Below are 12,889 nucleotides of genomic sequence, written 5' to 3' on the forward strand. Positions count from 1 at the left end.
CTAAGTGTACCTTATAAACTCTATCCCCTAGAGTAAACAGATACCTTCTTATTTAACTTTCTATTGCTCTATGCCATTTTACTGAAAGAAAAAACACAAGTGAAGTGACTCGAAACAAAACACTAGTATTAAATCATTGTCTCAACTTTCTGTATTAAAAATATAAACTCCCACAAACCCCACCCACAGTTGAATATGTTGAACCTTTTGTAAAAACACATAAATATAAATAAGAATTTCAACTTCAAGTTCAAGGACCAGAGTAAAACAATATCCACCTGTTTACAATTTGAATTGATGGATCCACCATCTGAAGAACATGTAGTAGTAATTCCTCTTATTAGCCAGCAGAGAGAGCTGTTGATCAAATAATAATTCTTGTTCATTCTAATTATAGGAATTCAGTAAACACTGTGGGGAAAATACAACAACATTCCATTCCTTTGCTGAATGAATGGAGAATCCTGAAAGCTTAATTTAGGGTTATTTACCCCTTAAATACAAATTTAAATTCTTATGAGAGCGTTATACAACTAAAACTCACCTGTCACAACCCATCCATCCTGCTGGTTCCACTACATTGAATGTAATTTAAATTCAAATTTCCAATTAATCCAATCAATAGCACAATTGCATTCACAGTGCTGATGAGTCCTTTCAACACTTAACAAAGACTCATAATCAGCCGACTCAACATAATTGCTTGGTGCTTCTTCTCTCAAAAATGCAAAACAGAAAAGTACTTTCTTCTGGCCATTAAATAACATATCTTTCTGGCTCTCTGTCTTAAAAACCCACATTTTAAAATAAAGTAAAATAACAAGATTTAGTATCATCCGTGTTGTGCTGTTACAAGGCTGTCTGAGCCTTTTGGTGTTCACAGTGTTTGATGCTAGCTTACCACTTAACTCACTGTGGTTTGTTACCTGCTATAAGGTTAAAGAGGCTGATTTTCTGATCAGTTTTTATATTTTTATTTATTAAAGTTTTCTTCTTTTAGTTAATAATATATATATATATTATTCCACTAAAAGTAGGCTATAATATTAGCTTGTTTCAACTCTCTTACTGCAGCTGCTGCATAGGATGTTGGTACTGTAGAAATTAATAAAAATTAGACAAATCCAAAGTCATGTATTTTAGAGCTGCAACATTCCCTAAAATAGAAATATTTTACATGTTTTGTGCATTATTTTATACACATAACCCCTAAAACTGGTAGGGGTTTATACACTATAATTAAAACAAAGTTCTGTGGATTTAAACTATATTTAGCATGACCTTATAATGACTAGCCAAACAGCTTGTTGAGGGATTAACTAATTTTGAAACAAATCTACCCAAACTATCCTAATTTTAATATTAATATGACTTTCATGTTCACCACAAATAGCTTTTTTCAAGCGCCTCTCCTTTTCTAGTCTGCTGACTGTCATCACACCACATAATCTTTTCTCAGTCAGCTCTCCTCTTCCAGCCTGAGCGTCAGGCTATATATTTAGCCTTTATTTGTGCACAGCCAATTTTCCACTGGACCTCCGAGATTCCACCAGCTTATGGGATATTTTGACTCGACTGCACAGCCTGAGTAATTCAGTGAACTTGCCGTATCATAATGGAATCATTTCCTTAATATGCTGTTCTTGTTATGCTTGTTATTGTAAAATGCACTTTAATCATAATCAACCTCAGCTCCCAAAAGCTCATCCTTAAAAAAGGGAAATATATACCTGAAAATAAAATGTTCTCATTTGACATTCTTTGGTTTAACTTGATTAATTTGATTAGAGTAAAGTATTCAGCATTCTCTGTGCATTTTATTAGCTCAAGGTTTGAGCTAAGATGTATTATTCTATTGACATTAGCGCTTAGCGTCAGTGTCACATAAAATAAGTCCATTATACTTCTATAAAGAGTGCCCATTTAAGGTTTCTCATTAGTAAATGGTATGTTGGCAACAAGTACTTCTTGGAGCAGTAACGTTGCTTTGATGTAACTAATTAAAAATGTTTTACATATTAATCATTATAACATTGGAGGTCACTGGAGGTCGCCTGAACTCAGTATTTCCAGGATCCTGGCTAGGGTGCTGAATGCCAATATTTTAAATGAGTCTAAAAGTTCAGGACAGTTTATTATTGTAGGCCTACAAACATCTTATTTTGATATGTATCAGACTTGACAAAGCTCCTCAAGAGGAACAGAGGACAGCTGTTTTTACAGGTTGAGCGGTACTCCCACTGACAAATAAACAGACCTTTATATGTAAAATTGACGAGAGTGCTTTTTAATGTTCAAGTGTATGACATTTCTAAGGATCTATTGGCAGAAATAGAATATATTATTCATAGTTATGTTTTCATTAGTGTATAATCACCTGAAAATAAGAATCATGTTTTTGCTACTTTAGTATGCGACATTTTAATCTTCAAACGCCGTGGGTTGCCTTGCTGGACAAACCCAAAACTGGCTCGAGATAGGGCCGTTTATATTGTGCTTGGAAGTGGAGGGTGAAACGAGTCAGTTGCAGTCTGAAACTACACCACTAGATGCCACTAAATCCTACATACTGATCTTTTAAATGATGACTCAGGATATGTATTTTGGAAAGTATTGTGGCAGATGAATGTTTTAGATGGGATAATATAAGTATTCAGTTCGGTTTAGGGTTAGTGATTTTTTTATGGTAGGGGGAAGTATTCTAAGAATCTGAATACATCACACTGTTGGATCAAAGGACCATTGTGTTGTGGAAGGTCTAAGGCCTTGGGATGGGATTTACAAGGGGTACGGTTAGGAAGTAACCAGGTGATCTTGGATGGCATATAAGATAGATCATTCTGGAAGTAGGGAGAGAACATTCATGCTGAGGTCTTCTCTCCATGCTGCATGCAATAAAGTGTCTTGATTCATCACATCGACTTGTAATTTCTTCAGAGAACTAGCAACTCTCAATCTACAATATTAAGATAATTCCTGAAGTGATTAGAAACATTACCTAACCAACCTTAGGGTCATTTCTTTTTTTTTTTAAAATTGATGCGTATGGTAATGGGAAACACCTCATTATATCATTATAAATGACAAATCAGTGTTAAGACTGTAGTGGCATCCTTAGGCTGGCATGCCAGTCATTTATGTCTAACTGAGGTAATGACTGGGGAAACGCAGTTTAATATAGACACAAAGGAGCTCGGGGCAAACAATCCAAAATGAAGTGCAGATGTGCTGTTTGCCTCTGGCAATGGTACACTCTATAACATCACATCCACTGTCCGCCTTTCAAACTGTTGTCAACCATCAAAAGCATTAATTGTCACAACAAGCCTTTATTAGGCTGCATCAGAGTCTCAGCTAATTGTTTGGGGATGTATAACTCATAGAGTCCTAAGGGTTCAGGGCATAGGCAGCAATTTCTGCTCCACTTCACTCCAGCCAAGCCTGAAATGTATGAAACTGTATTCATATTACATAATCTAGCAGGCGCTCTCTCAGGGCATCTTCACTTCCATTACTGGAAACTATTTACAAGTAAGACAATTACATAGCACAGTTCCAGTGAATCTGCAGTAGTCTAGTTTATCAAAAGAATAATTATTTGATTGAATCATTACAAGACTGCTGCATTTATTTCATACAGTGCTTGCAGATAGGAGGATAAATAGCAAATGAATCACCTAAACAGATCCCATTATTGCAATCTGCAGCTAATGTCAGATTGCCCAGTTTAACTGAATAGATATAATGCTTCATATACTGTCAAAACAGATCACTGTTGTTTACAAGCTTCCTTGAAAATAGAGACCCATAACACGAAAAGCCAAAGAGCAAAAATATATAGTGTATCATTTTAATTCAAATCCATATATTTCCTTTCACATGTGCATGTACAAATGTATATCAGTAACACAATGGTACATCGTTTACAGAGACATTAGCTTCCTTTTCACAAAAAATTAATTTCCTTTTGTTCGTAAGGCAACATGGGTGGTTCAACAAATAATTTTCCATAAAATAAATACGTCAAATTTATCAATGTACAGTAATAAGTTAACAAATCTGATATCACACTGCGTTCGATACATTTCATCATGTACAATAAATGGTGTAGAAAATAAAATCAACAAGATTCGGGCTACAAAGTGCAGTGCCAACAATAGAAATATGTAGACAATAAAAAAGTCTGGATGCTGGTAAACATGGTTTGTCTCTTTGGTGAGTTTGAATAAATGATTTTTTTTTTTCTTATTTCTGTATGAAAATATTTCACAACTATTAAGTAATGTTCTTTTTATGTTTACATAACACGATGAGGTCATGGAGGGACGTGCAGTGTTACAGCTGCACAAGTTGTGATGCTGAAACCAAAATTCACATAAATGTAAAATATTTACATCAAAATCACTTTGGATGATCAGCGTTTAAGAAAGAAAAGTTTTAAAGAAAATTAAGAAAATGGATAATGTCGGTCCAGTCAAGCAGTACAAAAAAAAAAAAAAAGTCGTCACAAATATGAAATGTACATTTCCGAACAAGGAGAAATATTTTATGGTCTATACAACACCTTCAAACAAATATACTCACAAAAATTCTGGATATTTTCTTTTACTTTTTTAAAATCTTTTTAAACTCCACCAGCAGATCCAATGAATTTTAATCCTAATAAAAGTATCATAATATAAATTCAAAAATATAAATAAACAAATAAATACAAACCAAACAATAAATAAAACATGTTTATTCATTTAAAGAAATGTTTTTGAAGTATTAAATAAAATAAAATAAATTAATTAATGAGAAGATCAAGACCACTGTAGACAATATGATCAATCTTTCTCATGTCTCGGCAAAAAAAAGAAAAAGGAAATAAGCATATTTCCCGAAATACTGAACTAATCCTTTAAACATTCTTAACTGTACCACCTGACAGACAGAAATACTCTTCATATATTTGTGTATCAAATGTAGGGACACAAAGGAGCATCTGAATCAAAATTTAAGCTTGCAGCATAATTCAGACTTTTCAGACGTAATCCGTTTTAAAACTAATATTTTGTTTCCTCCATTCATCCTTTTGCAGAAAACAGTATTATGGGAATTTGAGATTGCTGATCGATAGTTGCTCTCATTATTGTGTGAGCAGCCTGAACAGATGTAAGAGTTGGCAATTGGTGCTCACTTCATCAAGCTTCTCTTGAACGAACAGCTTAGTGGTGACACTGATTACTAGAAAGCCACAAGGATTTCATAAAGCCAAAAGAATTTAATCTGCTTCCACTGTGCCGGCATGTTAAGTCCATGCATGGCACTTAACATACATATACAGAACATTACATAAATGACTTAGAATCACTTTCCCAACTCCATAAGTTTTACATATGTAATTTGTGACTACTCATCCATCAACCTGTTTAAACACATAACACATTAAATTGTTCGTTGTGTTCACACCTTCCTTCTTTCACAGTGGTGGAAACAAATAGCTGGAACAGAGAGGAAGCTTAGCAGTACAGTACAATACAGTACAAGACAGAAATTCTACTTTGTATAAAAGAACACAGACGGAGAAGACTCTGACTTCTCTCAGGACATATAGGACATATAAAGGCTCCATTAGAATGGCTTGTTTGTATAAAATAATCATTTTACATTGACCAAAATGTATCACCATGTGTTATGAGGTGTATACTAATTGTTCACTTCACAAAAAAATATTTTGAATCCCTTTTCACAAGAGAGAGCAGTGCCTCTTTTGAATCTTTTGCTTTTATACTTTATAGTTTTTGATATTTAATTCAGGTGAACCCTCTTCTCCCCGAAGGCTCTTTCATAGCTGTCAAAAGCAGCTGTTGATGCCAAAGAGCAGTTAATTCAAAGAGCATTTCTGAGTTTGGTATTTATCATACTAAATAAAAATTGCTTCTTTTTTTTTTTTTCTTGAGTGCATCTTGGTCGATGTATCTAATTCAATTCTAAATATTACTTGTTGCCCTCCCTCTAACCAAGAATGGAGCAGATGCATACAAGTGTCTGAGCTGTTAAAGTATCCTGCTGCAAATGCTGTGGGATTATCTTGCTTGGCGAATAACCACTAAGCAGCGATAAGATCACTATCTGATCAGACGGTAAGACTTGTTGTGATGTGACAGTTTGATGATAATGATGCCAATTTTTTTTGTCTTTTAAATATTCCACAAAAACTCAAACCAAACACCTCATGTACCATATGTTACGGGAAATAAATCCTCCAACAATCTTATTTGTGTGTCCAATCATACTTCATGTGCAGTTATAGTGTACTTTTAGATGCTATTACTTGTTCTTCAGACAGAACAGAAATCGCCTGAGTCTTCAGTCACATTGGACACACGGTGGACTTCTTAAAGGAATCAGTTTGTTCTGTAAATCACTTCATTGTTTGTACTGGACAAAAAAGATTAAGTCTTTTCCCTTGTGTAGTGGATATTGTATGCTTGCTCCCTTGGTCACACAGCTGTGGTCTGTTTGATGCTGTGGAAGCTGATCCTGGTTGGAGATGTAGGGATGGACATGGCTCGTGCCACTCGCACTCGGAGGGCGTGATTGTCCTGCCAGCGGTGCCACCGTTTCCTTACTGCAGAACGTACCTAAAATGTTAAAGATAAATATGACATTATTGTACTTATAATAACTACTTTATAGATGCATATATGCCTATGTATAGAAGAACAAATGTCTGAACCCTGATCTTGCCTTTTTTTTGTTAACATTGTCAACATTTTAGGAAATTTGCATGTGCATGTGCAATACGATGTATGTGCAATGGTGTCATGCTTGAATAGCTGCTGAATAGCATTTCCATATCCCATTATCATTTGACATGGCGAGTGAATGCCGGCAGATATGACACTTTTGTCTGAATAATAAAAATCCAACACTTGTTGCAATGTTATGCATTACATGTCTGAAAAGTGCTTTAAATTAGCTTACCAGAAAGACTGGATTAAACAAACAGATATTACATTTGTTAGCTTTAAAGGTGGATAGATGGATTTTTTAATTTCCTTTGAACAGAGCTGGACTAGGTAGTCTTTCTCCAGCTTTCTTGCCAAGAGTTAAATGAGAAGATTGATACAACTCATCTGTTCTTTATATATGAAGCTACAGCTAGGGGACAGTTGGCTTAACATAAAGATTTGAAAGAAGCTAGTCTGACTCAGTCCAAAGGTGATAAAAATCTGCCTGTCAGCACCTCTAAAGCTCACTAACACATTTTATCTAGTTTGTTAAATCCGTACAAAAACCAAAGTGTAAAAACCAAGCTTTATGCTTAACATGAGAGTGGTCTCATCTAACTTTTGGTAAGAAAGCAAATATCAGTATTTCCCAAAACAATTATTTTACTGTTGAAAAAACCCTATTTGATTATTAAAAGAACAAGGTGTAGGCTTTACTGCAAAAAGTCCTACATCTACAGTGTGTGAGCAGTGAACCAAAATCCCCAAAATTCAAATCTATCCCTTAATGCCACACAATCACTTTTTCCTCATCAAATTAACTGCCTCAACCCCTGAGTTTCAGTTATTTGAGGGTTGAGAGGAGACGCAAGAGGGTCCTTCATTTTTCATAATTACTGACAAATGTGTAATTCTTACAATGGCGTCAATGACTTTCAAACAGCCGGAATTTCAGAAATTGGCTTTTATTTTAATTAGATGAAAATAACAGAGCTGATCAGTATTTGTTCATCATGTTGGAGGATAACACTTAAAATGCTACACCTTCACTACTAAAACATAAAATCATCCAATCAACAAAATTTCTCTCATGAAAGATACCTGATCCTACCCACTGCTTCTACCTTAACTAGGAGGGTATTTAGAAGAAAAAACAATAAACTAATTAAGTAAATCCATGTGGGGCTTTATTAACATCATATATCAAGAAACACGTTGACAATTTGATTAAATTTATAAATTCTGACTTTTGTAAAGCTCCAGTGACTCACCTCTCCATTTAGAAAGCAGTAAAACACTGACACGAAGAACCCCTGCAGAATAATACACATTACTATTACTGAAAATAGCTGTATTGTGTAATGACACCTTAATTAGACATCAGAGAATTCAGATTTCGCAGTCATGAGAAGAAAAGGCTAAATAAATTAAGTATTCAATTTTGGGAACACATTTTGTCACACCAAATATAATTCTTGACTATAGAGAAATCCTTTTTTTTCTTCCCACACAGTCTAACATTCAAGCACAGAAGATAGAAAGATTTAAAAAAAAAAAAAAAAAAAAAAAACACAGAGAAGAAATCATGCCCACATTGCCATGTTAATCCTGTCAGCTGAGAGCACTGAACATGAGGCAGGAGGGCTATATTGTGTGTAAGCACAGCCAGAATGCTACTTCAGATCATTTCCCACAAGAAGGCTCATAACCTGAAAAGTCACCCTGAAAGAAGTGATATAGCTCTGCGATAACTCGCATTAAGAAATCAGCACGATTCACTTTGAATATAGTGTGTGAGGCTTTTTTGAGCACTGGCTAGTGTCACACTGCATCATTGTCTTTATTCTCACCTGAAAAGACTGTAAAAAGGAGTTGAAATAGATGAAAACGATTTGTGAGATGTCGTCCTCCCCCGGATTCACAAAGAAGAGCATGTAGGTGATGCCTAGCAGAGGTAGCAAGACGAGTGTTGCTTTCACGGCTTTCCTGTTAGGGGGATGCAACATTAAATTACTATAATAAGAACTTTTGGAAAATGTATGACTCTGTATCAGTGGCATACTGGGAAAAAAAAACACACACAAACACACACACCATGTCTTTGCTTCACAAAAAATGTACACATTATTAGAGAGAAAGCCTAGTTTGCAGTATGTGTGCCACATTTTATTATAGGTCCTGTGTGTAATATTCAGAGTATCGATTGGTAGAACTGGAATATAATATTCTTAGGTATGTTTTCATTAGTGTATAATCACCTGAAAATTAGAATCATTGAACCACCATGTTTCTACAGTAGCCCAGAAGAGACAAACCAAACACTGGTCTTTCACGTTTTTCTTGGCCACAGTAGTTTCTCCTACGCTTTTGGAACTTGATGGTGAGAGTGATGAATTCAGCAGCTACACCGCTAGATGCCACTAAATCTTACACACTGACCTTTAAGACACTTTGTATTAATGGTTTATAAACTAGCTAGTGGCTTTATAAATGGTAAACAGATAATGTACTATTGTGTACTACATGATATCCATTAACAAGAGCAAAGTGCGGTTTGCCAGGTTTCAGAAAGTCTCATTTGATCCTTTTTTTATCATTTTTATTTAGTAATCATGCATTTCTAAATATTACAATCATCATTAAGCTAGCGAGCCAGTTAAAAAGATGAACCGAAAATGTTTGAAATTAAGTTGGGGTTTTAAATATGAGAAGATTCTTTCAGAAATATGTTCTCTGCCCACAATCTTTGCATGCTGTGCCAAGCATGCGATTGAAAGATCACAGAAATTCCCATCTTTCCTTTTCACATTTACCCCGCTGTTTATATTGTTCATGCAATTCTGGTAAAACGGGCACCATTTTGAAGGAATCCATTATGCTCTATTTTTAGGCCAGTGATTCATACCTGACACTCCTGTCTTCCACTCACTTTAATCTGCATCGATCATGTCAGCATATCTGTCACAGAACAACCGTAAATCCAACTCTAGCCTGAAAAGCCTGAATTGAAATTGTCTGAGCTGTGACACTCTTAATCAACATGTACACTTTAAATCACCCCCAAAGGAGAAATACACTTAAAGTAAAAGGTGAGAAAATGCTCTCACAATTTAGCGGTCAGATGAACAACATGACACAGGACTGCACACAGCTTTCATCTCTCAAGCACATGCCAAATCTCTTTACTCACTCATCAAAGCTTGTCACAGACTCCAAAGATCACTACAGTAGTGCGACTAAATGAAATGGCCAATCTTATGCTCTCTCAGGTCAATTTGTGACAGGCAGCACATCAAGCATTTTTATAACAAGTCCAAACTCATTTCAACTGTATCAATTCAAAACTTGATATCTGCCATAGATTACTGAAACATTAGAAATTACATTTCAAACTGAATTTAATTAATTAACATCATTTGAACATTTGAAATTATTTACTTGCTTGAAATATCAAAGACATTTTTTTAATGGTGATTTACCAACAATAATTTTAATTACAGGCAATATTTAGACTGAAAGAGGCACAGCAATAGCCATAATAATAATAATAATAACAATTATTGATCCCTACTATCACAGTACTTGGCACAAATTTGATTTGATTGTCATTTAAGTTGGATCCTCTAATTTCCAAATATCTTCTCTCTGAGCATCTGTGAGCCTGATCCCCAAATATATTTTCCCTCTAAGAGGGTATTCGGGTATCAAGCTTACAGATTTGTGTGAAATTAAGTCAGAAATTAAATGTTGGCTCTAATTATGAAGGTTGAAATTAGGCTGCTTTCTAAATCGGCTACTTTAATCCTGATTATGCATTTCTCACAGCCTTGAAACATTGCATGTTGTCCTTGGAAGGAGCCAACAGAAGGAAAAGTGTTATTTCCATATTGCATATAATCATCCACACTCACCTGTACTGTATTGTTTCAGATGTGGTTGAAGCTCTTAGTTTGGTCATAAGAATTCTTACTATGTTGAAGAGGAAAACAAAGTTTATCTAGAAAAAAACAACACGTAAATAATTAGTTTTGAACCCTGTGCTAATGGCTTACACTGAAATACAATGGCAGTTTTCTGCTGGGAACAGATTCTGCTCATTAAATGTTGAGTAGGAGTAGCAACACAAGTCAAAGCAGCCTCCTTTCTCAACAAGACAGTGTTAGATGAGCAGACATTTCTGAAATGGTCACCGCACTACTTAATGCTGGTAACAGCTTGTACATAACCATTAGCCGATACATTCCTATGAATATAGTTTCTTATTTTTAAGATTCTTATAGTGGAAATACCTTAACCCATCAGGAAGATTAATTCCACCAACAAGCTAGATGCAGGATGAAAATGGGTTTCATTATAGAACCATTTTCAATTCAGGGCAGATCAGTTTACACCTACATGCAGGCATTAGTGATAAATCTCATGTCAGTGTAAAATGAGTGTACAAACGCTGTGAAAATAATAGCCATGGATTTACAGTGCAATGACGTTCTGTGCTGTTGCTCACCAGAAGCACAAGGATAACTGGTCCCTGGTAAATGTAGTCCATATATTTTCCAGGTTCTTTACCAAACCAACATCTGTTGAAAGAAGAAAAGAAAGAATCAACACCATTGAATTAAATAAAACATTTAAGAAAATATTAGATGTAAACTACTACTACTTACTGTTCATTTTCATAATACAACTTTCCTATGGCCCAGGCTACTATAATAGGGAATGGAATACCTGTGATAAAGAAATTAATGTAGGTCAGAGACAACAGTTTAAGGGCAGAGGTTATTGTTAGAAAAAAGCTCAACAAAAATATCAATTTAATGTAAGAGTTAATGTAATAATCCACACTAAAATACATCTGGAGACCTACATACAGCTTTTCCTTTCAATAGCAGTAGAGAGAGTGGGTCAGAATAATGAAGGTGATGTTGTGAATGTATGTTTTTAACCAACAGGGCTTCAACAGGAACCACAGCTACCATCCTTAAATAGTTTTAGCAGAGAATTAATGGATATATATGTACATACATCTGAAAAACAAATGGGTTCTGACCTTCTCAGAGACTTTGTTAATATTACACTTTGAGAAATACTTAACAATATGAAATGCATTTGTTTCCAGTGACAAAACAGTGAAAAGCATTATTAAAATCATTTTTAAATCATCTCAGAAAAACAACAATCCATGTTACATTCTCCATCATTCATGTAATGTACTCTCTACTAGACCACATTTAAACAGTGATCTGTCGAAATGATACAATAAAATCTCAATCTAAAATTCTAGTTGAATTATCTGTGATAAAATAAAACCAGTTTAACTTGCCGTGCTGTCATCCTCTCTTCAAAACAAACTGACAAAGCTTTTAAGTGCTTTCTATGCATCAGAGATTTCTTTTTCACTTTTTAATCTACAATGCTTGATGTGTTCTCATGTTAATGTGGTCTGGGTTTCAAAGCTTAAATGTTGATTTTATACTGTTTTGAGACTGTGCTGCATCAGAACCTTTTTGCTGCTTTTTGCTATATATTAAGATGGAAGTAAAAAAAAACTGAAGCCCTTTGGATTATCTCACTGCTACCCCAAAGCACTGCAGTTCAAGGAAAATCTGCTCCTTTTAAACAAGCAGTTCAGGCTCAACTGTCTCACCCTGCCAGTGAGCCGACAAGCTAATTGAGCAAAACATATCCCAGCTAAACATTGTTAGTGAGTGCAGAAATCACACATGTTTATAATAAAACTGCCCACATATGGTGAGGTTTTGTAACTAGCTAGACAAAGTAGATCATGTGTTCATAAAGGTGAAATGGTCAGTGAAATGACCTTTAATGGAGCTGAAAGAATACAGGTCTGAACCTATTTTGATCCTAGCCAATATCAGGCCTCTGGTGGAAGACAGATTTAATCTGCCCCACTTCCATCATTTCCTAATGAATTCTAATTAACACTCTCTCAAGACTTATATCAGTGGCACAGTGAGAAAGCTCTTCACTGGTGTGTGGTTTCTCCAATGCTGCAATTTTAAAAATGAAAGAACAATTTAATTTAATTTAATTTAATAAATTAATGTGGACAAATTATTCTTCATACTTATTTGATACTTATATACTATACTATAAGAGGAAACCGCACAGATAATCATCATAAGAATCACATTAGGTCATTAAAATTAGAATGA

General features: G+C 34.9%; 1 protein-coding gene across 2 annotated transcripts in view; it reads right to left on the minus strand.

Moving 5' to 3' along the window:
- Positions 1 to 3,836: 3,836 nt before the first annotated feature.
- LOC127366516 (corticotropin-releasing factor receptor 2) overlaps positions 3,837 to 12,889 on the minus strand; it is a 47,705-nt gene continuing 38,652 nt past the window's right edge. For both annotated transcript variants that reach the window (XM_051405491.1, XM_051405501.1), the window contains 6 exons: positions 11,381 to 11,441; positions 11,221 to 11,293; positions 10,628 to 10,713; positions 8,567 to 8,702; positions 7,988 to 8,029; positions 3,837 to 6,626 (listed from right to left, as the gene is read on the minus strand). In XM_051405491.1, the coding sequence (XP_051261451.1) occupies positions 6,486 to 6,626; positions 7,988 to 8,029; positions 8,567 to 8,702; positions 10,628 to 10,713; positions 11,221 to 11,293; positions 11,381 to 11,441 (539 nt within the window). In that variant the 3' untranslated portion in view covers positions 3,837 to 6,485. The remainder of the gene's footprint in view (positions 6,627 to 7,987; positions 8,030 to 8,566; positions 8,703 to 10,627; positions 10,714 to 11,220; positions 11,294 to 11,380; positions 11,442 to 12,889) is intronic.

The sequence above is a fragment of the Dicentrarchus labrax genome, unplaced genomic scaffold (assembly GCF_905237075.1).
Source record: "Dicentrarchus labrax unplaced genomic scaffold, dlabrax2021, whole genome shotgun sequence".
NCBI classification, from domain to species: domain Eukaryota; kingdom Metazoa; phylum Chordata; class Actinopteri; family Moronidae; genus Dicentrarchus; species Dicentrarchus labrax.